The 20,245-nt window shown below is 42.2% G+C and overlaps 6 protein-coding genes and 1 non-coding gene across 9 annotated transcripts; 4 read left to right on the top strand and 3 right to left on the bottom strand.

Annotated features, from left to right (window-relative positions):
- The first annotated feature begins 527 nt into the window (after positions 1 to 527).
- LOC104802077 (aspartyl protease family protein 2-like) lies at positions 528 to 1,172 on the top strand. The gene has a single exon (XM_010525511.2). The coding sequence runs from the start codon at positions 528 to 530 to the stop codon at positions 1,170 to 1,172; it is 645 nt and encodes a 214-aa protein (XP_010523813.1).
- Positions 1,173 to 1,659: 487 nt separating this feature from the next.
- Positions 1,660 to 3,920, top strand: LOC104802076 (E3 ubiquitin-protein ligase SINAT3-like). Its single transcript, XM_010525510.1, has 3 exons — positions 1,660 to 2,192; positions 2,741 to 3,127; positions 3,398 to 3,920. The coding sequence occupies exons 1-3, from the start codon at positions 2,001 to 2,003 to the stop codon at positions 3,761 to 3,763; spliced, it is 945 nt and encodes a 314-aa protein (XP_010523812.1). The 5' UTR covers positions 1,660 to 2,000; the 3' UTR covers positions 3,764 to 3,920.
- A 77-nt stretch (positions 3,921 to 3,997) lies between these two features.
- LOC104802075 (phosphatidylinositol 4-kinase gamma 4) lies at positions 3,998 to 6,516 on the bottom strand. 2 transcript variants are annotated; one of them, XM_010525509.2, is made up of 3 exons: positions 6,372 to 6,515; positions 4,683 to 6,227; positions 3,998 to 4,584 (listed from the first exon to the last, which is right to left on the bottom strand). In XM_010525509.2, the coding sequence occupies exons 2-3, from the start codon at positions 6,078 to 6,080 to the stop codon at positions 4,195 to 4,197; spliced, it is 1,788 nt and encodes a 595-aa protein (XP_010523811.1). In that variant the 5' UTR covers positions 6,081 to 6,227; positions 6,372 to 6,515; the 3' UTR covers positions 3,998 to 4,194. The 2 variants fall into 2 exon arrangements, with proteins under 2 accessions (XP_010523811.1, XP_010523810.1); XM_010525508.2 differs by having other exon boundaries at positions 4,683 to 6,516.
- A 388-nt stretch (positions 6,517 to 6,904) lies between these two features.
- Positions 6,905 to 8,980, bottom strand: LOC104802074. Of its 2 annotated transcripts, none has more exons than XM_010525506.1 (2): positions 8,136 to 8,980; positions 6,905 to 7,356 (listed from the first exon to the last, which is right to left on the bottom strand). In XM_010525506.1, the coding sequence occupies exons 1-2, from the start codon at positions 8,805 to 8,807 to the stop codon at positions 7,198 to 7,200; spliced, it is 831 nt and encodes a 276-aa protein (XP_010523808.1). In that variant the 5' UTR covers positions 8,808 to 8,980; the 3' UTR covers positions 6,905 to 7,197. The 2 variants fall into 2 exon arrangements, with proteins under 2 accessions (XP_010523808.1, XP_010523809.1); XM_010525507.1 differs by lacking the exon at positions 6,905 to 7,356 and adding an exon at positions 7,363 to 7,564.
- Positions 8,981 to 9,432: 452 nt separating this feature from the next.
- Positions 9,433 to 9,505, bottom strand: TRNAA-CGC. Its single transcript has one exon. It is a non-coding gene; the product is annotated as a tRNA-Ala (tRNA).
- A 253-nt stretch (positions 9,506 to 9,758) lies between these two features.
- LOC104802073 (cytochrome b561 and DOMON domain-containing protein At3g61750) lies at positions 9,759 to 11,996 on the top strand. Its single transcript, XM_010525505.1, has 4 exons — positions 9,759 to 10,382; positions 10,471 to 10,870; positions 10,961 to 11,250; positions 11,501 to 11,996. The coding sequence occupies exons 1-4, from the start codon at positions 10,110 to 10,112 to the stop codon at positions 11,789 to 11,791; spliced, it is 1,254 nt and encodes a 417-aa protein (XP_010523807.1). The 5' UTR covers positions 9,759 to 10,109; the 3' UTR covers positions 11,792 to 11,996.
- A 985-nt stretch (positions 11,997 to 12,981) lies between these two features.
- LOC104802071 (histone-lysine N-methyltransferase ATX3) lies at positions 12,982 to 19,629 on the top strand. Its single transcript, XM_010525504.2, has 23 exons — positions 12,982 to 14,298; positions 14,398 to 14,453; positions 14,535 to 14,703; positions 15,010 to 15,129; positions 15,201 to 15,269; positions 15,363 to 15,431; positions 15,531 to 15,622; positions 15,773 to 15,865; positions 16,122 to 16,257; positions 16,468 to 16,540; positions 16,634 to 16,733; positions 16,836 to 16,960; positions 17,147 to 17,292; positions 17,402 to 17,506; positions 17,654 to 17,718; positions 17,813 to 18,038; positions 18,161 to 18,247; positions 18,364 to 18,417; positions 18,559 to 18,648; positions 18,784 to 18,870; positions 19,033 to 19,107; positions 19,211 to 19,311; positions 19,407 to 19,629. The coding sequence occupies exons 1-23, from the start codon at positions 13,459 to 13,461 to the stop codon at positions 19,495 to 19,497; spliced, it is 3,069 nt and encodes a 1,022-aa protein (XP_010523806.1). The 5' UTR covers positions 12,982 to 13,458; the 3' UTR covers positions 19,498 to 19,629.
- The last annotated feature ends 616 nt before the right edge of the window (positions 19,630 to 20,245 follow it).

Genomic DNA, 20,245 nt, shown 5'->3' with positions numbered 1-20,245 from the left:
TCCTTGTCTTGTCTCTTCTTCCTCGCTCCTGGTCGCTGCCTTTGTACCCAGTTGACTCGCTCATCCACCCGCACACCGCGCCGGAGCAGCGATCCTTCCCCTCCGCCTTCGCCGTGATTCCCTCCGGTTCAAGGCCCTCACCGCTGGCAGCAGCCGCCACGCCGTGGAGACCACACTGAGTGACCCTCATCCGGAAGAGGGTTTTGATCTTGTCGGCGGTGAGTATTACACGCGGGTGAGCGTTGGAACGCCGCCAAGAGATGTCAACCTTATCATAGACACAGGAAGCGACCTTGTCTGGCTCAACTGCTCCGACACCTCCAGCTCTCTGGTCCGTATATCTCATGCCGGCACGACAGTTTGTGCCCTCTGACGCTGAATGCGGCCCCTACTAATTCAGTTGCCGGTACAATCAATCTTACGGCGACCAAAGCTTGGCGGAAGTGGATTTCTATCTCGAGGCATTTGCGGTAGGAGGCGTAAGCTCCCAACGCTTTAAATTGGGCTGCAGCCGACATGTAGAGAAAATGAACGAGAAGATTGATGGATTGCTTGGCCTTGGTCGTGGCCAAGGTTTATCGTTTCCATTACAGACTATGACCCAGATTGGCAGCGTCTTCTCCCATTGCTTGGCTGACAAGAAAAAGCTTTCCACAGTAGATTTCGGCCGAGATGTTATCATCCCAGGAAACACCCTTTTCACTCCGTTGATCGATGACGACAGTAACTACCGCGTGGAGCTCGCCGGAATCAGCGTCGGAGAGAAGCTAGTCTCGGGCAGCTATGGAGGAGGCAAGGTCATCGTGGATTCCGGCACGACGTTCACCACTCTCGTGGAGTCTGTGTATAAAAGGGTGTGGAAAGCGTTCGAAACTGCTTCCCCTGGTCTGAAACTTGTAAATGACCCCATGTCTGAATATCTGGAACACTGCTTTACTTTCTTGGGCGACAAGAAAACCCCGGGGATGGTGCTGCACCTCCCGGGTGCTGGCGTGGCACTCTCCCCTGAGAATTGCCTTGTTTCCGGTGAGAAACAAGGCACTTGGTGCTTCGCTTTCAAGCGGGTCGATGACGGTAGCCTGTCCATCATAGGGAACACACAGCTACAGGGGATTCGGGTCGTCTACGATCTGGCTCGGTCACGGGTCGGGTTTGCCCAAAATGCTTGTTAACGATTCTCTCGTTTTCTCCAAAGGGAAAGATGAAACGGAGACGAGATACATGAAGAAGACCTAGGGTTTGTCGTACTCGGGCGTTGCTTCCATTATGTTTTATTGTGGTTGATATAAGGCTTTTTGTTCTGGCAAATTTACATAAATATCCATCAGAAAGGGCAACAACATGCATCCATCATCCACGTTATTTTTGAGGGGCTGATTTGTCATTTAAAGATGAGATGGTAGGGCCCGTTCACATCAATATTTGGAAAGGCCTCATCGGCCATTTTCCAGGCGGAGGCAGAAATTGATGCTTAGATATGGTAGTCGGTGCATCGACTCAAGGGTTTTGACGCATATTATTCATATATTTTCTGTGAACTGCGACAAAAATTAAAACAAGATTATTTTCTAACACATGGGCCCATTCTTACGGGCCCTTTCTTATTCAATTACTTTTTTTTTTTGGGAAATTAAAAACTCGGAATTAAATAGTTTTAGGAGATGAGTATATTTTAAATTTTGGAAAGAAGAAATGATTGATCGGCCGATTCCGGTTCATTTCACGGCACCCTCTCTCTCTCTCTCTCTCTCTCCAGAGCTCACGAAGAAAAGTATATGTGTGTAATTAGCGTAGTCCATGAGGTTTGACCCATTTCCTCTTTGCTTGTCTCTTTCGGCTGAATCCTTCTTCTGGATCCGGGTCTCGCCCGAATTCGGGGTTCCCAAATGGCTTACCCATTGACTCGTTGAATTGACCTTCGTCCTGATCGAAGACAATAAATACCATCTTGGCCTAACCCCTGAAAATTTCGGATTCGAGCTTCGACGGAATCGGACAGAATGGAGTGTAATCCATCTTTGGAGGCGACGGACGATGAAGGGGTCCATCAGGATCGCCATCCGTACGCTTCGGCTCCGAAGCATCACAGTGATAACGGCGACGTGAATGCTGCAGGGCTTAGCACAACCAGCGTTCATGAACTCCTAGAATGTCCTGTCTGCACCAATTCTATGTACCCTCCGATTCACCAGGTTTGTTCTTCCATCCCGTTTTGCCTCGTTCTGATTTTGGTGTGTATGATTTGATTTGATTTGATTTGCCTGATCTTTCTTGTGTCGATTGGTTTGAGGGCTTTGAATATGTGGAATCAGACATTTAGGAAACTAATCCGTTTCAGAAGACGACATAACTGCCATATGACTTGCACTGCAGGGAACTACGCAATGATTGTCAGTTCTCGTTTTTAAGTTTCCATGGATAGAGTGTAACTGTGGCATTATGTTTCTTTATTGCATTTTTTTTTTCAGTTTCCTTGGTAATGGCCATGCACCTGTATATGGTCCTCCACTGTTATGGTTCCACTTAGCATGTGTCATGGATGGGAGCTTGAAGGTTCTATTCATGATTGATGACCCCAGTATGGGCTTGTAGATGCCATAGTTTGATCCAAATTCATTTATGAAAGAACTTGTTTTCTTTGCTCTGGCTTCCATCTCCAAATCTCTTCTTGTTTATTTCTCTGTCGACAAGAGAGGTTTATGCGTGATCCTCCTTCACAATGATTTCCTTTTCTTTGCAGTGTCTTAATGGGCATACTCTATGTTCAACCTGTAAAACCAGGGTCCACAACCGATGCCCGACTTGTAGACAGGAGCTCGGTGATATAAGGTGTCTGGCTCTGGAAAAAGTCGCAGAATCCCTTGAACTCCATTGCAGATATATGCATATTGGGTGCCTCGAAATCTTCCCTTACTACAATAAGCTCAAACACGAGAATGGATGTAACTTCAGGCCTTATAACTGTCCATACGCGGGATCTGACTGCTCCATCAGTGGCGATATCCCGTTCCTAGTTGCCCATCTGAGGGATGATCACAAAGTGGATATGCATTCTGGTTGTACTTTCAACCATCGCTATGTCAAGTCCAATCCCTGCCAAGTGGAAAACGCCACATGGATGTTGACTGTAAGTACATACTTGCCTCCCATATATAGTCATGATCTGTTGCAGTGCTCTGTTTTAAGGTCATAAGACCATTAGCGTCTGAAAAGCCTGATCTTTCTGACCGATCTTAGAGCAAATAAAAGGTTATGCCGAGTTATATTGTTTTCATATGCATCATCATATGCTCAAGCATCATGAGCTGACACTCGAGCTTGAGACCTCTTTTTTCTTTCACATAATACTAAACCAGACCCGCCTCTCTGTTTCTCTTTTTGGTTCGATACGGATAAGGTCTTTCACTGCTTCGGTCAATACTTCTGCCTTCACTTTGAAGCCTTCCAGCTTGGAATGGCTCCAGTCTACATGGCGTTTCTCCGCTTCATGGGCGACGAGACAGAAGCCCGGAACTACGGATACAGCTTAGAGGTGGGAGGGTATGGCCGGAAGCTAACATGGGAAGGAACGCCCAGAAGCATAAGAGACAGCCACAGGAAAGTGAGGGACAGCCATGATGGCCTCATCATACAGAGAAACATGGCCATGTTTTTCTCTGGTGGAGACAGGAAAGAGCTGAAGCTGCGAGTCACTGGAAGGATCTGGAAAGAACATCAGAACGCAGAAGCAGCTGTTGCTTCCAACATTCCAAATCTTTGTTAGCTGAAAGCCTGAAACATGGATTTGATCATTTGCAACCTCATTGACTTGTAATGGTCGTCCCTTCAGTTTTTTTTTGTCTTTCTCGTCCAACCTTTCTTGGAAAATCACACATTTCTGCTGTAAATCATAAGGTGATATATATAGTTCTAAAGAGTCATTTTATGTGCATTGTCTCCTGCTTTATGGAAACATGGATTAGGATCAAAGTAAAAGGAAACTGGAAACAGTGGAATATGTCACTGCCTGAAAAAGAATGTATCATAGAAATGACAAATGACTTCGCAGCATCTTTCACAGAACATGTCCAGAAAATGATAGAATGAGGGTAAAACACCATTTCAGACAAAGTTTATAGACAAACCCACCAACACTTTCACCATCTTCCTGTCCTTTTCATATGTACGGGTATGGATAATGGATTCACACCAACCCTACATTGCCCGACACTGAACGATCTTATCGAAATGATGATCCATCAGATCAGATAAGGTGTCGAGGAATGCAGCTTCGCTTGTGCCTGGGAGCAGAGAATCCTGAGCTTCTGATATCATCTCCTCCAGAAGAGACTCCTTGGTCAATGTTTCTCTGCACATTATGTTCCCAATGTCGAAAGCAGATAGTCCTCTTTCAACTCCTTTCTTCAGAAGCATGGTGGAGATTCGAAGTGTTCTGGCACACTCAAACGGTATGTTCCATCCATGGAACTTCAGAAGAGCAATATCTTCCTCTGCGTTCAATGATCTTATGTAGTCCATAGTCTCAGGAGAAAAGGGTTTTCTGGCTTGAGGCCAATAAAGCCATTCAAATGTGCAATCTTCAAACTGTAGATTAATATAGGAAAAAAAACATCAGTTTCATGTCAACAAACACTTTCAAGTCAGTGATGAAGCAGAGATGATTTAAGAATTGAAGTACTTACACTTTCAGGCAGGCAGTAACCGTGATCGATTGGAACCAGAACAGTCCTTCCATCTTCCTCCTTACTCATTAATATGTTCCCACCATGCCTATCCGTGTTTGCCAGTCTAATATCCAGCACAGAGATCTTATGCACTTCCTCAACCGGAAATGCAGCTGGACCCATATCTTCGCAACTGCCACTGTTCTCCATAAACATCTGTAAAGATCCCATCTTGGGTCTTATTCCTTTAGGATGGTTGAATCCATGATGAAGACATTTGATCATTGTTGTGGGAGGTACACCAGCAAAGCCCCTCTCTTCCCCGTACAAAGACCTGTGTCCACCTTTGGGATGATCCAAAATGTAAGCAGCAACTTCCCTCAGTGCCCCTTCTCCAACCTTTGTCCCTTTCTTCAAACCTTCGCCATTGGGTGAAGCCGGTAACCCATGAGGATTATTGACAGCCATTGGTTCCTCATCGATTGGCTTAAATACAGCAACAAACTTCCGGCCAGATGAATCCTGCATGAAATAAGCTCCTCCTGTGCCCTCTCTCGATCTGACTGGCGAGTTACCACTTTCCAGTCCATCAGAAGCAGACATTACCATTTCTGAGATCACCGAAGGTAACTTGGCCTTAGGATTAACAATGACTGGCTCCAATGAGAAGCGACGATCCGAAGGCTTCCTTGGCAGAACAATGCCATCAGCTTCCCCACCTCTCACACCGGTTTCTTCACTGACATCACGTTCTATCCCATTGGTCTTTTTAGGAATATCGCAAAATTTTCCATCATCCACTTGAGGGGCAACAATAGACAATTCGAAGTTCTTTTCCACAGGCCTAGGATGAACTTTTGCGGGTTTCCGCACCACCAGATGCAAAACCGAGTCATTGTTTCTACAGATGTTATCCACAAGCCTCTGGTCCTCCAGTTTCTCACCTTCGTAGAGAATTTCCTGTTCATCAGGATTATCAAAGTCTTTGCCTTTTCTTGCAATCTGCTTTTTCACATGCCCAATGTTTCTCCCCCTTTCCACATGAAACGTGTAGTGTTTCCCACTCGTGGTCCTAACATCGATGACCTGAAGATCAGAAACCTTGAGAACCAGATGCAGAATGTTTCCATCACTCACACCGTATTCCCGAATATTGGAATTGCTCCTCGCCAATTCACGGCCTCCGAAAACAAGCTTCTGATTCCTTACTACAAACCCACGATACGACTGAATCCTGAGCTTAACCGATTGGATTGAATCAGACTCAAGCACCCGCATTGGGATCACGGTTCCAGGGAGCGAAAGATAAACCAAAATGGACTCGTCCGGGTAGGGATCCGCGCAAGGATTCGCATGAACAAGGGGCAAAGGCGGCTCTCTACGAACCGGGCTTAGCGTAACACCAGCTGATGACATCTTTCGCCTAGGATTCGAGAAAAATCCGAGACGCAACGAACTTTAACGAGAAAAAAAAAGGAGCTTTGTACAGAAATTCCGCAATCTACAGAGCAACAATCTTAAAATTCCAAATCCATGTCTTCTCCTTCCCAGAAACAACAAAGCCTAGAAAGAACAGACCAAATCCAGGAATCAGGGGTGGATAGCTACAGGGAGTCTCATCAACGGCGATCAAATTTCTCAGGGCGACCGAGAAAAAAAAGAGAAGAACGAATCGATGCGCAACATAAAAGGAGAGCGGATTCTTACCAGGAGGAAAGAACCAAAGGAGAAATGGGGACAAGAACAGGAGCTTTATCCACGATCCAATTATAGCAAAATCTGAGAGTTAGGGTTAACCAATGGCGTAAAAGACGTTGGCAGCTCGGGAAACCAGGGGCGAGAGTTGGAAAGGGAAGAAGGGAAAAGCTGTTGATTCCGGACACGTGTCGCCGTCTTGGATGCGTAGATGACGCGTATCGAACATTTAAGAATACATTTCATTGGTCAATAGGGAACAGCGTTTTAGTTTGATTTTTTTAACCGTACAATACGGTGATTAGATTTGTTTTAAGTGGCAAGCAAGTCAGAAGATCTAGGGGCAAAGACGTAAATTCCAACTTCATCTTTTGATTGGATCATCAAGCATCATCATCAACACATCAGTCAAGCGGCCCCCCGCCCCAGAAAAACAAACCGATAACCGGATACCGGCTTGCTTAATCGTAACCTAACCGGTAACTCACAGTGCACAGACTTGAACCGGGAAGAAGTCGTGATAACATTCATCAGTACTAAACCGATTGAATTGAAGTAACCGAACCGGTCACTGAAACCAACCCCTACAGCATAATGAATGAAGACAGAGGTTTACAAGAAAGGGAGCCAAATTCTAACATAGAAACCCTACTCCATAAAGAACTGGAGATAACTTAAGACAGATGAAACTCTCAATTCGTGTTCTAGGCAATCACAAAAATGGAGTTCCTTTATGGGTGAAGACCATATATAATACAACATGAATCTTGTTGGCCAATACCAAATGAACAAAGGCCAATAATCAAAGCATGGGGAAGGTTTGAACAAAAGAGATGGATCAGGGAATGAGGCAGCCTTGGCAACAGAAACAAGCAACCAAAATACCGAGCACTGCTCCAGCAAGAACCTGCGAAGGAGTGTGGCCGAGCAGCTCCTTTAGCTTCCTCTGACTGATGGGGTGCCCCTCGAACAAATCCCTTATGATCAAGTTCAGTACCTGTTTCCACATTCACGGTTATGCATCTGAAAACTTCACACACCCTTTTCTTTTCCCCAGATAAAAGGGTTTCACTCTCTTGGCTTCATCGTAGGAGCAGATTCATTTAAACCTCGAATCTTTCGAAATACAACAGAGAGCACTACAGAAGTGGCAGTCCACCCATCTATTGGTACTTGATGCTCATCAGCTTATTCTTGGACCAACACTAATGAATGAAGTGTATCAAGTTCATAATAATCTCAGCCATGCAGAAAATTGCACTACAAGCCCTTATGAAACTGAAATCTGACACAATGTGGTGGAAACAAGACCTGGCCTTTGCATATACAACTTCCACAAGCAACCCATGAATTCACCAACTTTGTTTTAACTTAGAACCGGATAAAATAAAGATTGAGCTAAAGAGCTTGGAGCAAAATTAGCCACCAAATTAACATTTTTTTAGTGTGTGAGAACTATGATTATCAGTGTTCCTACATGAAACAGAAAGACAAAACCAAAGAAAGGAATATTGGTACAAGCAGCATTTTCATGATTTGGCCAACCATCCTCTCCCCTATTTGTACGAACTCGTACATGGAGTCTCACGTAAATTTCGACCAGAAATCATTACCAACTCCTCCATTATGAGATAGTAACCAATAGCTGAAGCTCGAAAGTTCAGAACTCGAATGCTTGACCACAGTCATTTGACGAAAATGAACATGAACATGAACATGACCCAGCGAAACAAAAGGACACCAAAATCAGACAGAAAGCCAAACCGATGTCTTTACCTCAGCTTGCATGCCGGCGTGGCGTCTGACGCCGATGGCATCGTACATGACGATTAGACTAAAGCCCAAGCAGACGGGAAATAACGAATCTGCCACTCCATGGCAGAGAGCCACGGAGGTCGTCAGAGCCATACAGAGAGCCGAATGAGACGAAGGCATTCCCCCAGAGGCGAACAGTATCCGGAAATCCCATTTTCTCTCCACGAAGAAATTAAGAAACACTTTGATGGATTGAGCTACAAACCACGCGACGAGACCCGACACGAACGTCGGGTTAGCCGCGAGAGTCGCCACGAAGGGACTGATCTTAACCTTGGCACTCGCCGTCACGCTCAGGAGCGCCGTACCGAATCCGCCGTGCTTCTCCCAATCTCCGGCGAACTGCTCCGAGAACGCCGCCGTGTCGTCCCTGTAAGCTTGAGAACGGGAGACCCATCTCTGGGATTGAGACGAAGCGAGCCCCTTGATTCTCCGAAAGATTGAGCGCAAAATCAAATAGGGGTTTATTCGTAGAATACGATTCGTGCCGTAATCAGGCTGAGGGCATATGGGATTGGAATGGGGTTTACAGCAGAAGGAGACGGTGGAAGCTTCGAATCTGTTGATAGAAGTTAAAAAGAGAGGAGATGGGTAGAAAGAGGTGAACGTGGGTTTCAACGTAAGCGAGTCCATGGGAGATCGCAGAGAAGCTTCAGCTCATACTGCGTCATCCAACAGAGAGAGCGAGAGAGAGGGGGGATGGATGTGTGTGGAGACTTGGCGAAGAAAGATTGGCGTCCGTTTCTGTATGCGTATTTTTTTGTTTGTACAGTTTCTTTATTTGAATTGGTATCATTGAAGATCAACTTTCCCTTTGTCTCCTAAAACAATCCATATATATATATATATACACAATAACAAGGATTTTATTGCAAACTTTTTGCCTTTTGTAACACAATCAGTATTTGTATGGTAGTCTAACCAAGCAAAAGAATATTAGAAGTCGTGTGGTGGAGGAAGAAGTGTAATTTCTTTCCCCCCAATATTACAAAGATGCCATTGGAGTACCTTGGAACAATCAGGGAATATACCCACCTTGTTGAATTCAAAAAATTCAAGACTCTTTTGAGTATGTGTAGACCGCTCCCTGATCCAAATGAAATCCAATGCCCATGTATTAATAATATTTGGGTTTTGGGCCTTCTCAAAAAAAAAAAAAAAAAAATGGTAGAGGCCTTGAGTCATTCTTTCTTTATATTCATTGGACCTCTAAGATTGAGAACAATCTACAACTAAAATAAAAAAATAAAGTACAGAATGGAGGTGCGGGGAATCGAACCCCGTGCCTCTCGCATGCGAAGCGAGCGCTCTACCATATGAGCTACACCCCCAGTGGTTGGAATTTCTTTTCAGATCATAATTTGGGTTTGCTTTTCATATCTCTCTAATCATTCTCACTGCAGATGGGACACATGACCTATCTCTGTTTACTTTTCAGGCTATAGAATCAGCCAAATAAACACTCAGACGTATGATATAATTACAACTTGTATTTGTTTATCATCTGCTACACCTACCGAGAGAATCGTAAGTCTAACTCAAATAAGATGTAAATCGGTACACCAATTTATTGCCACTCGTGAGATTTTCTGTCGGTACACGTGAGAATGAGATGCTTTCCTCCAAGAATTCTGCCTTTTTTTTTCTTTTTTTTACCATGCAACAAATAGAGCCAGAGAGACAGGAGATGACCAGAGAGACATCAATGTCCGGTAATGAATCAACGAAAGATCACCTTTCAAGATCCATCCCGATGAAGATGCTGATTATGATTGCCCTCCATCTTCACCCACCTTCACCACACCCATTATCATCACACCCTCACCTTCTTCTTCTTCCTCAAGTGACCGACACTTCTTAACCACCAAAAATCCAGCAAAAAGTCCCTTAATTTTTCTCCCCACTTTAATCTTCACTTCTGACTCTGTTTCCGCCATGGAAGATTCTAGTTTTCGAGCGAGAATCCTAGCTGGGTTCTACATCTTATCTCTTCTCCTCGGACTCGAGCTGTCTCTTGTAGTTGCAGATGATGTCAATGGCGGAACTGGAGGATCGTACGGTCAGGATTCGACCCAGAATCCTCAAGGAGACAGTGTGGGATACGATCTCTGTTCTTCCAATCAATTGTCGAGTTTTCTTCCTCCCCCTTACAGCAATATCTCCGACACCATGCCATGTAAGCCTCTCTGGAACACATTCGTGTTACGGGTAAGATCCCAATCTCTCATCACCTAAAAAAGACTCAATCTTTTTGCACACCCACGATTCCGATTCCGATTTCGTTTATCTGTGACAGTACTCAGAGACCAAAGACAATGTAATGACAGTCATACTATCAGCTGTGTACACGACAGGGTGGGTCGGGATAGGGTTCTCGAGAGACGGTAGAATGGTAGGGTCGAGTGCGATGGTCGGGTGGATAACGAAGAAGGGTCACGCCAGGATCAAGCAGTACTATTTGCAGGGAACGGAGAAAGACCAAGTGGTGCCTGATCAAGGCGAATTACAACTGGAGAAAGTCCCACCAGTGGTGGCTCTTCACGGAGCAATGATTTACTTGGCTTTTCAGGTGAAGCTCGCCACCAGAATTCCCCGACGTCCGTTGATTCTTGCCTTCAGTATGGCTTACCCTTCGAAGCTTGGCCATTTGACGAAACACGACGATAAGACGACAGTTTTCGTGGATTTCTCTAAAGGTAGAGAGATTTTTGGTGGAATGTGTATGCATATATGTAATGGCATTTGTGTTTATTGCTCGGAGAATTTATGTTTTGCGGCTTCTGCAGCTGGTGGTGTATCTGTAGTTCCGGACAAGGGTTCGAGTAAGAAGAGGGATCACGGGATATTGGCGATTTTCGGGTGGGGGCTGTTTCTTCCCCTAGGGGCAATCCTCGCGAGATACCTCCGACATAAAGATCCGTTGTGGTATTACCTTCATGCTGTTGTCCAGTTCATCGGCTTTGTCTTCGGCCTAGCTGCTGTTCTTCTCGGGTTACAGCTTTACAACAGAATCAAACCCGATATACCTTCACACAGAGGCATTGGAATATTCCTTCTAGTCCTCAGCATCCTCCAGGTTTGGCCTACGACTTTATCCCTTTTTCCTTTAAGATCAGACCCAGAATCTGCAATAGCGTACAGACCAAGTATATATCGTATACTTTACCCTTGAAAATTGCTTTGAGGCATATGGTCTTGGTGTTATAGACTTGTCCACCAAGCAAAGATTCTGACAGTGACAGACCCTTAAAGGAAACTCCTCTTTGTTAACATTACCACAAAAAAAGGCAAACGTTTTTGGCTAAGGAAACGGAAACGGATTTCAGGTTTTGGCATTCTTTCTGAGGCCTGAGAAAGAGACAAAGATGAGAAGATACTGGAACTGGTATCACCAATGGACAGGGAGGATCTCCCTCTTCTTTGGAGCTCTGAACATTGTTCTCGGGATCACGCTTGCGAACGCAGGAGATAGCTGGAAAATCGGCTATGGATTCCTTCTCTCCGTGACGTTGCTCTCTTTTATCGTTCTTGAAGTACTCAGAATCCGAGGCTCTATCGGTTCTTCCTCGTCTTCTGGCTCTGATCCCACGTTTCGGATGAACTCAAACACCATATGATTCAAGATCTTGTGTTCCTGTCCGATTGATTCTTCTTGGTTTTTGCTTCTTGAATGTTTTTTCTTAAATCTTTTTGGTTTCTTTGTATATATAATTGGCGTTTTTGTTGTTTTGGTTTGTTTGTAATTCTCTCGACTCTAGTGTTGGGATTTGAGGTTTTGATGGCTGAGGCAATGGCCAATGGATTCCCGTTGTTTTCCGGTTATTGACATGGAAAACTTCCAACTCAGCCAGAAGGTTTGCCCTGATAAAATCATAAAATATAACACTAAAGGACGTTTAACCAAACTAGGAGGCTTAACAAAACTACCTAACTATTCTCCCAATATTCTAATCCATATCTGAAATTGTAAATATTCCAAAAGTAACAAAACCCTAGATTGTAAAAAATAAAATAAAAAACTAAAAAAACGTACTATATCCAAAACTCATTGAATCAAATTAGAAATACTCGAACTAAATAATCGAAATATCGAACTAACTACATATTTACGGAAAAAAGTTTCATAGCCGTATTAGAATTCATCTAGATATCTGACTATGATTATGATTTTTTTAAATTTATTTATATAAACCTTAAAAAATATTTCCGCTTGTTTTCTATAGCCCCTGTTATGATAATTAGATCTCGAATTATTTACTATGAACCACAAAGAGTGTAAGAAAAGACTTCATGATGCGGTCATAAAATAAGAGAAAATTTCATAATGTGGTCATAGGTTAAATATCATTCATTGATTAAGAAAAATTTAATACCTAAAAATGCTTGAATTCACAGCAATAGATTAGTGGTCATGGAGATATGTAAAATAAAAATAAATAAATCAACACAAGGTAATTTGTTTTTGGTCAAATTGAAAAATTAATATACTAACATGGAAACATAAATCAACATGTCCTGTCATATGTTAGAAGCTCGACAATGTATTTTTATTTATTTATCAAGGAATTTCTCCCGAAAGTTTTCGACTTGGCGCTTCCGCACGGCCGAAATTCGTACGCTTCCCTCCACGCCCCGAAATCCGTGGAGCCAAAAACACTGTTTCATCCATGCCACGTCATCAACACTCGATTTTTATTATACTTTTTTTGTTTGATCTTATATGTATTTCATAAAATATTTGACGTAACCGTCTTTAATTAAGGAAAAATATTTTGCGTATATATATATAAAGCGATGGTTCTTCTCCTTCCACAACACAAACCCCACATAGATCCTTCTTCTTCTCCTCCTCCTCCTCTTCCCCATCGCCGTCGATTCCGAGGAGCTACGTTCTGTCGTCTCGTCCGGAAACCAGTTGATTTTCTTGGGGATTCGGAGATTGGTCAGTTCTCTTTCGCTTCGCGGATTTAGATTCGCAATTTCTTCTGTCGGAATTCTTCACGCTCTGTGCCGTCCGGGGGAGGACTGGGGAAACGTGCGAGTTCCGCGGGTTTTGATTTCTGTTTGGATTTGGGGCTGGAGCCAGGGTATCGCATTCGGTTCTCCGGGTCTTTTTGTCTGATAGATACGAGTTTCCAGAGTAATTGACGAGTCTCACGTTTTTCCCCCCGTGAATCGCGAATCGCGATACTTCAATTTTTGTGTTTGGTGAAATTAGGGTTTTAGAATCTGAATCTGAATGGTCGCTTGCGTTGAATTGTTTCGAATAGGCAAGAATTAGGATATGATTTTGAATCGGACCTTGACATTTGAGAATCAGAATCTGAAGCGGTGCAAAATTGAGTCGGAAATTGCTTACGAAAGCAAAAAGGACGAATTTCGGGTGTATAAGAAGCGGCAGAGGGCAAGCGGGTATCACCCGTGCCGAGAACCCGACGATCTCACCAGTTGCTCAGGTTCCTTGACCAGCGAAGAAGGATCTCAGCTGGGCTCCTACAAGTCTGCTCCATCGGTGTCTAAGTCATCTCGTGGCAGAACTCGAGCTGTCCCCTCGAGGTTCAACGATACGGTTCTCGATGCATGGAGAACTAGACGTCGCAAACACGAGTATTCAAATTCGAGTTATGACGATGATGTATATTTGGAGAAGAAGGATGAGTGCAATGGTAAAAGGGTTAAATTTGGAACCCCGAAATTTCATCCCAGCGAAGGCTCGAAGCCATACCAGTGCAGGGATAATGGAGAGACTGGCGAAATTGATTTTGTTGGTTTTGACGATTGGAATAATGGAAAGGACCGGAATTTCCAAAGTTCGAGAACATCTTTCTCCGATGACTCTAGTTCTCTATCTGCTAGAGGTGAAGAACGACGTTCTTCAGGGCGTAACCTGGCTGAATCAAATACGCTGGTGAAAAAAGGCGCGGTCACACGGAAGGACGTGTACAAGCCTGAGGACTTTGCCGTGGGCGATCTTGTCTGGGCCAAGTGGGGGAAAAAATACCCAGCTTGGCCAGCGGTGGTTATCGATCCCACATCGCAAGCTCCAGACATAGTCTTGAAACATTATGTTCCGGGCACTCTCTGTGTCATGTTTTTCGGGTACTCAAAGAATGGAACCCAGAGGGTAATATGCTGATCTTTTTAGTTTCTGTGTTATCTTTAAGCTTGCGTCTGGTGTATTTATTTTGTCTAATAATTCTCTGAAACGACTGGTGATTGACAGGACTATGCTTGGGTCAAACAAGGAATGCTATTTCCGTTTGCAGAATTCATGAACAAGTGCGTTTGATTTAGATGTTTTTTTCCTGATATCGCTGGTGTTTGTCTCAAAGAAACATGCTTACTCTTTTATTTCTTCAGATTTCAGGGACAGACAAACTTACATAAGAGCAAGCCGAGTGATTTTCAGAAGGCAATTGAGGAAGCTGTTTTAGTGGAAAATGGGTTTGCAGAAAATCATGGGAATGCTGAAATAAACAACCCAGAAACTGCCCTTAATTGTTCTGATAAAGAGAATGGGTCTGCTCCGGTAAGTTCTAGGCGCACTTTCCTGTAGTTCTTCCAAGTTTAAGGGTCTGAATTGAAATGAGATTGGCAAAACAAATCTATTGGTGATAGATTCTCTACTTTTAAGCTTTCCAGTTATAGTCAGTCCTGTATAATTTGGTACACTAGGAAATTATTATTGACAAGCGCTATGTCTGGCAAGTACTTTCCTATCTATAGTTCGTGGAGGCATCATCAATGTTGTGGATATAGTGTTGGTATCTTACTCTTTTATGATGCTCGGAAATCCTTCTCTTTCAATGATACACTGATCGGCTATTTTGCGCAGGGTTCATGCCATGTGGACAAGAAGCCTTGTGACAGCTGTGATTCAGCAATTCCGTTCAAATCTCTGAAGAAGACAAAGGGCTCAAAACGTGAAGAGTTTTTATGCAAATATTGTTATAAGGTTTCTAAGAATAATATTTTTATTCTTTTGTCTTATGCAAACATAAATTGACGTTAAATTTGTTGCTGCAGTTACGAAAATCCAATCAGTATTGTGGAATTTGCAAGAGAATATGGCATCCTACAGACGGTGGAGATTGGGTAAGAATATTGTAACCATGTTAGACAAAATTCTAATTTCAATGATAAATCAATTGGTACTATCCGTTTTGCTGACTTGATCTAATGCTTCAGGTGTGTTGTGATGGGTGTAATGTATGGGTACATGCTGAGTGTGACAACATTTCACATGACTTTTTTAAGGTCTGGCTATTCATTTCTTTGATACTGTTTTTGGTTCATCCTTATGCATCTTACACATGATATCTAAGAAGGGTTCTTTTACCTGACAATAATCTGAAGGACTTGGAGAATGTTGATTACCATTGCCCGGATTGCAGAGCCAAGTGTGAGTCTGCACCTAGAATTTTAGAAGAAAGGAATGCAGTGAGCAAGTATGATTTCCATGTCTGATTTTCTATCTTTTAGCCTATGTAAATGAAATGCGTGTTGCGCTGCAGATATTTTTTGCATTTATGAAGGGCAGCCAGGTGATCAGTAAATTTTTAATCTGTTAACATTATTTTGACAACCTTCTGAGACAGGTCTGCAGGAAGAATTACACAGACTGAGGTGCCTGATGGGATCACTGTGGTCTGCAATGGCATGGAGGGAACATATATTCCAAAACACCATGTGTAAGTCTAGGTTTGCTGTTTGATGTGTCAGTCTTATTTTCCTTGATACTGTTTTTCAAATAAAATTTAGTTTATTTGTAGAAAATTAGTTTTTGAACAAAGTATACGCTTTTTGGCTTTATCTCTTTCAAAATTTAGTCCTTTCTAAAACTGTAATTTTTTTTTGCTTTGTTCTTGGCTTCTGTTATCATCTTCTATGCTTCTTTTTATTTTTTGTGATGAGACCAACATATTTGCCCTGGAACCATGTCTTCAGAATTGTGTGCAATTGTGGTTCATGTGGATCAAAAAAGCAGTCACCAAGTGAATGGGAAAGGCATACAGGGTGCAGAGCTAAAAAATGGAAGTACAGCGTGAAAGTCAAGGACACGACACTGACGTTAGAAAAATGGGTGCGTCCTTCATTCTTTCTCAGCTATACCATGTTGTGTCTTACATGTAATGCCTCTGAAATCCTCATGCAAAACGTTGGAAATGCTAGTCAGATTCTTTTGTTGGGAGCTTCTTCTTCAAACTGCACTTTTCTTAAGTATGAGATTTATGTTCATTTTCTCCACCTTTCTAATGTATGAGATTTTATATTTGACAATGAGTTACTGCAGATTGCGGAGTTTAGTCCCGAGATCCTAGAACCCCAGAATTTAGATAAGGAGAAGATCCTCTCTTTTCTAAAAGGTCAATTCCATTTTAACTATTTTCTGAATGGAATCCATTCTTATTCTTTTAAAAGTCTGGCATGCTTGCTTACTTTTTATTTTATTGTCACAGAAAAGTATGAGCCAGTCAGTGCAAAATGGACGACAGAGAGGTGTGCTGTCTGTAGATGGGTAGAAGACTGGGAATATAACAAAATGATCATCTGTAACAGGTTGCTTTTATGGATTAGGTTTTACTAAGTTGTGTGGCAAGGTTTTGACTGAACCTGAATTATAAATACATAGATGTAATGAAGTAATGCTCATTTCTTCAGATGTCAAGTAGCAGTGCATCAGGAATGCTATGGTGTAAGTAAAACCCAGGACTTCGCGTCTTGGGTGTGCAGAGCCTGTGAAACACCAGACATTGAAAGAGAGTGTTGTCTGTGTCCTGTTAAAGGTACCACTCCAAAACTCGTTCTCTATGTTATATTGAGTAATCTTCTATAAAAATGTCAGGTTAAGTATCCCCCCTCTCTCCTAGATTCTTCCGTTCTGAGTACAGGGGTGCTGTAAATTCCCTCGTCTTCTGTCTCTTTTGTGATTCTCCTGAAATTTATTTGGACTTCCTCTCCCATTTATGCAGGTGGTGCTTTAAAACCTAGTGATGTTGAGGGTCTGTGGGTTCATGTAACATGTGCTTGGTTCCGACCTGAAGTTGCGTTTTTGGATCATGAAAAGATGGAGCCTGCTGTTGGACTTTTTAGAATTCCATCAAATTCATTTCTAAAGGTACATTGAAATGGAGGAACTAGTAGTACTTTTTGAATCCGTTTTGTAGTATTTGTCATTGAAGCAGTTTTGATATTTCTGAATCTATTTTGAATTATATGGAGTATAGGTTTGCACAATCTGTAGACAGACCCATGGTTCATGTGTACATTGCTGCAAGTGTGCGACCTACTTCCATCCAATGTGTGCATCACGGGCAGGCTACAACATGGAGGTTAGTTCTGAAACTGCTCCATGTAAATTCTTTGTTGTGCACGTGATAAGTTTCCTTTTCATATCCATTCGTATAAAAGTTGTTCCATTTTATAGTTGAGTGTCTTAAGGGCTGTGTGATTGAAACTGTTTTGTGTTGAATTGTCAGTTGCACTGCCTGGAGAAGAATGGTTTACAGAGAACAAGAAAGTCGATCTACTGTGATATCCACAGGTTCTAATCTTCCTGGCTTGCTTTCACTGAGCTTCTTCTATGTGATATTGTGATACGGTGCGCTCTGTATTTATCTCTGTTCTCCCATTTGTAGGAAGCCAGATCCAGATAGTGTTGTAGTTGTACACACACCCTCAGGAGTCTTTGGTTCAAAAAATTTGCTTCAGAACCAAAATGGGAATTTCAGGGGTTCACGTCTTGTTTTGACTAAGAAGATAGAACTTCCAGAATCCCAAATCGAACCCCAATTGGAACAGACACATGAACATGATTCTCTTTCTGCTGCTAGATGCCGTATCTATAGTAGATCAAGGACTAAGGTATGCATCTTAGAATGCCTTGAATTCTTGTACACTTGCCTTGGTTGTCCCTAGTATGATGAATTTAATGAAATACAAATGTAATAAAATTTCTCGTCCCTATTGGTGCTGTTGCTCCCCAGAGGATAGATCAGGAGAGAATATTCCACAGGCCGAAGGGACCAAGCCACCATTCTTTAGATGCAATAGAAAATCTGAACTCTTTCGAGGTAGCTGTCTCTTCCAGTGCTCCACTTATTTTTGTGTTTTGCATTTGTGGGAGAAAAAAATTTTCTGGTTTGGTCAACAGCTCTTTGATTCACCTACTCTTTTTTTTTTACCCCAGGAAGTGGATGGTTCAGAATTTCCTTCATTCAAAGAACGGCTTAGGCATCTGCAGGTAAATATAGTTTTTTGAGTTTTTAATCTTTGACAATATGGTTAAGATCTCATATATTATAAAATTGTAAAGTTTGCCTGCATCTCGATGGGGTTTAGTTCACACCATCTCTTGAATCTAAAAAGTTATGCTATTCTTCAGAGAACAGAAAATCATCGGGTGTGTTTTGGTAAATCTGGCATACACGGATGGGGCCTCTTTGCAAGGAGAAACATTCAAGAAGGAGAAATGGTACAGTATTGAATCTGTGTAATGTTAACTCTTTTAGAAATATTCTTCAATTAAACTTGTATTATTCATTTTGATTTCCACCGACATGGAATCAGAAGAATTGAGATTACTTATGCAGTAGCAAATTTTTTTCAGATAATCGAGTATCGTGGGGAGCAAGTTAGGAGAAGTGTGGCAGACCTTAGGGAGGCAAAGTATCGATCCGAAGGCAAGGATTGCTATGTGAGTTTGTTAAGAAATGGGCATCGTAATGCTTTTTAGCTTTGTTTAGTATATTGCTCCTTAGGAGGTTGTTAGTTATTGACAATGCATCACTGGAACTTAACTTGTGGCATGTATCTGCTTCTGGGAAAGTTAAAATTTTTATATGATGGTTGAACGCAGCTATTCAAGATAAGTGAGGAGGTGGTGATAGATGCCACAAACGCAGGCAACATAGCACGATTGATCAACCATTCAGTAAGCTTCTTCCTTTTCCTCTTCCTTTTAAACCACATACCTTACCTCTCATGTCACCATGTGTATAATAGAGCTTTAACCAGCTGAGGGTGTGTGTGTGTAGTGTATGCCGAATAGCTATGCACGCATAATGAGCGGAGGCGATAGAGAGAGCAGACTTGTCCTCATTGCAAAGTCCAATGTCTCTGCTGGCGAGGAGCTCACGTAATTCTTCTTCTTTCCTTAAGACCGTCTCTTCCTCATCGTTCGTTATTGATCCGTGGCTGAATTCTATACTACTAACCAATACCTCAAAACAGGTATGATTATCTGTTCGATGTGGATGAATCCGAAGAACTCAAAGTGCCTTGCCTTTGCAATGCTCCCAACTGCCGCAAGTTCATGAACTGATCTATTTTTGCTAACCAAGTCCAACTGGAATCCATCTCCCCTTATTTGTTCCTTTCCATTCTTTACTTAACATTGAAATTGTAAATTTCTTTCACTTCATCTTCTTCTAGGATACAGGAACATCTTTACAGAGATACTTGCATTTTGATATATGCACCCCAAAAAAAAAAAAAAAAAAAAAAAAACCCCCACATCTTTACTGTATAGTAATCTCTTTTTTTTTTTCAAGTTTCTTTCTTTTACCCTCAGTTTTTCTCTGATCTATCGTTTTATTAATCTGTCCCTTCCTTTTTTAACTCGTACGAATAGAAAAATGTCCGGTGTGAATATATGACGTTCGTTATTGATCCGTGGCTGAATTCTATACTACTAACCAATACCTCAAAACAGGTATGATTATCTGTTCGATGTGGATGAATCCGAAGAACTCAAAGTGCCTTGCCTTTGCAATGCTCCCAACTGCCGCAAGTTCATGAACTGATCTATTTTTGCTAACCAAGTCCAACTGGAATCCATCTCCCCTTATTTGTTCCTTTCCATTCTTTACTTAACATTGAAATTGTAAATTTCTTTCACTTCATCTTCTTCTAGGATACAGGAACATCTTTACAGAGATACTTGCATTTTGATATATGCACCCCAAAAAAAAAAAAAAAAAAAAACAAGACCCCACATCTTTACTGTATAGTAATCTCTTTTTTTTTTTCAAGTTTCTTTCTTTTACCCTCAGTTTTTCTCTGATCTATCG

Source organism: Tarenaya hassleriana, unplaced genomic scaffold (genome assembly GCF_000463585.1).
Source record: "Tarenaya hassleriana unplaced genomic scaffold, ASM46358v1 Cleome8, whole genome shotgun sequence".
Lineage (NCBI taxonomy): Eukaryota > Viridiplantae > Streptophyta > Magnoliopsida > Brassicales > Cleomaceae > Tarenaya > Tarenaya hassleriana.
The sequence above is the reverse complement of the archived record's forward strand: the minus strand, read 5'-3'. Positions and strand labels throughout refer to the sequence as shown.

Bases quoted from the DNA above. Each gene is read 5' to 3' on its own strand.
- LOC104802077 (XM_010525511.2), top strand. From the start codon at position 528: ATGAACGAGAAGATTGATGGATTGCTTGGCCTTGGTCGTGGCCAAGGT.
- LOC104802076 (XM_010525510.1), top strand. From the start codon at position 2,001: ATGGAGTGTAATCCATCTTTGGAGGCGACGGACGATGAAGGGGTCCAT. The intron at 2,193-2,740 runs GTTTGTTCTTCC...TTTTCTTTGCAG, and splicing joins TGTACCCTCCGATTCACCAG to TGTCTTAATGGGCATACTCT. The intron at 3,128-3,397 runs GTAAGTACATAC...GATACGGATAAG, and splicing joins ACGCCACATGGATGTTGACT to GTCTTTCACTGCTTCGGTCA.
- LOC104802075 (XM_010525508.2), bottom strand. From the start codon at position 6,080: ATGTCATCAGCTGGTGTTACGCTAAGCCCGGTTCGTAGAGAGCCGCCT. The intron at 4,585-4,682 runs GTAAGTACTTCA...ATTAATCTACAG, and splicing joins GTTACTGCCTGCCTGAAAGT to TTTGAAGATTGCACATTTGA.
- LOC104802074 (XM_010525506.1), bottom strand. From the start codon at position 8,807: ATGGACTCGCTTACGTTGAAACCCACGTTCACCTCTTTCTACCCATCT. The intron at 7,357-8,135 runs GTAAAGACATCG...ATGTGGAAACAG, and splicing joins ACGCCGGCATGCAAGCTGAG to GTACTGAACTTGATCATAAG.
- LOC104802073 (XM_010525505.1), top strand. From the start codon at position 10,110: ATGGAAGATTCTAGTTTTCGAGCGAGAATCCTAGCTGGGTTCTACATC. The intron at 10,871-10,960 runs GTAGAGAGATTT...CGGCTTCTGCAG, and splicing joins TTTCGTGGATTTCTCTAAAG to CTGGTGGTGTATCTGTAGTT. The intron at 11,251-11,500 runs GTTTGGCCTACG...AACGGATTTCAG, and splicing joins TAGTCCTCAGCATCCTCCAG to GTTTTGGCATTCTTTCTGAG.
- LOC104802071 (XM_010525504.2), top strand. From the start codon at position 13,459: ATGATTTTGAATCGGACCTTGACATTTGAGAATCAGAATCTGAAGCGG. The intron at 15,270-15,362 runs GTAAGAATATTG...CTAATGCTTCAG, and splicing joins CTACAGACGGTGGAGATTGG to GTGTGTTGTGATGGGTGTAA. The intron at 18,649-18,783 runs GTACAGTATTGA...AATTTTTTTCAG, and splicing joins ACATTCAAGAAGGAGAAATG to ATAATCGAGTATCGTGGGGA.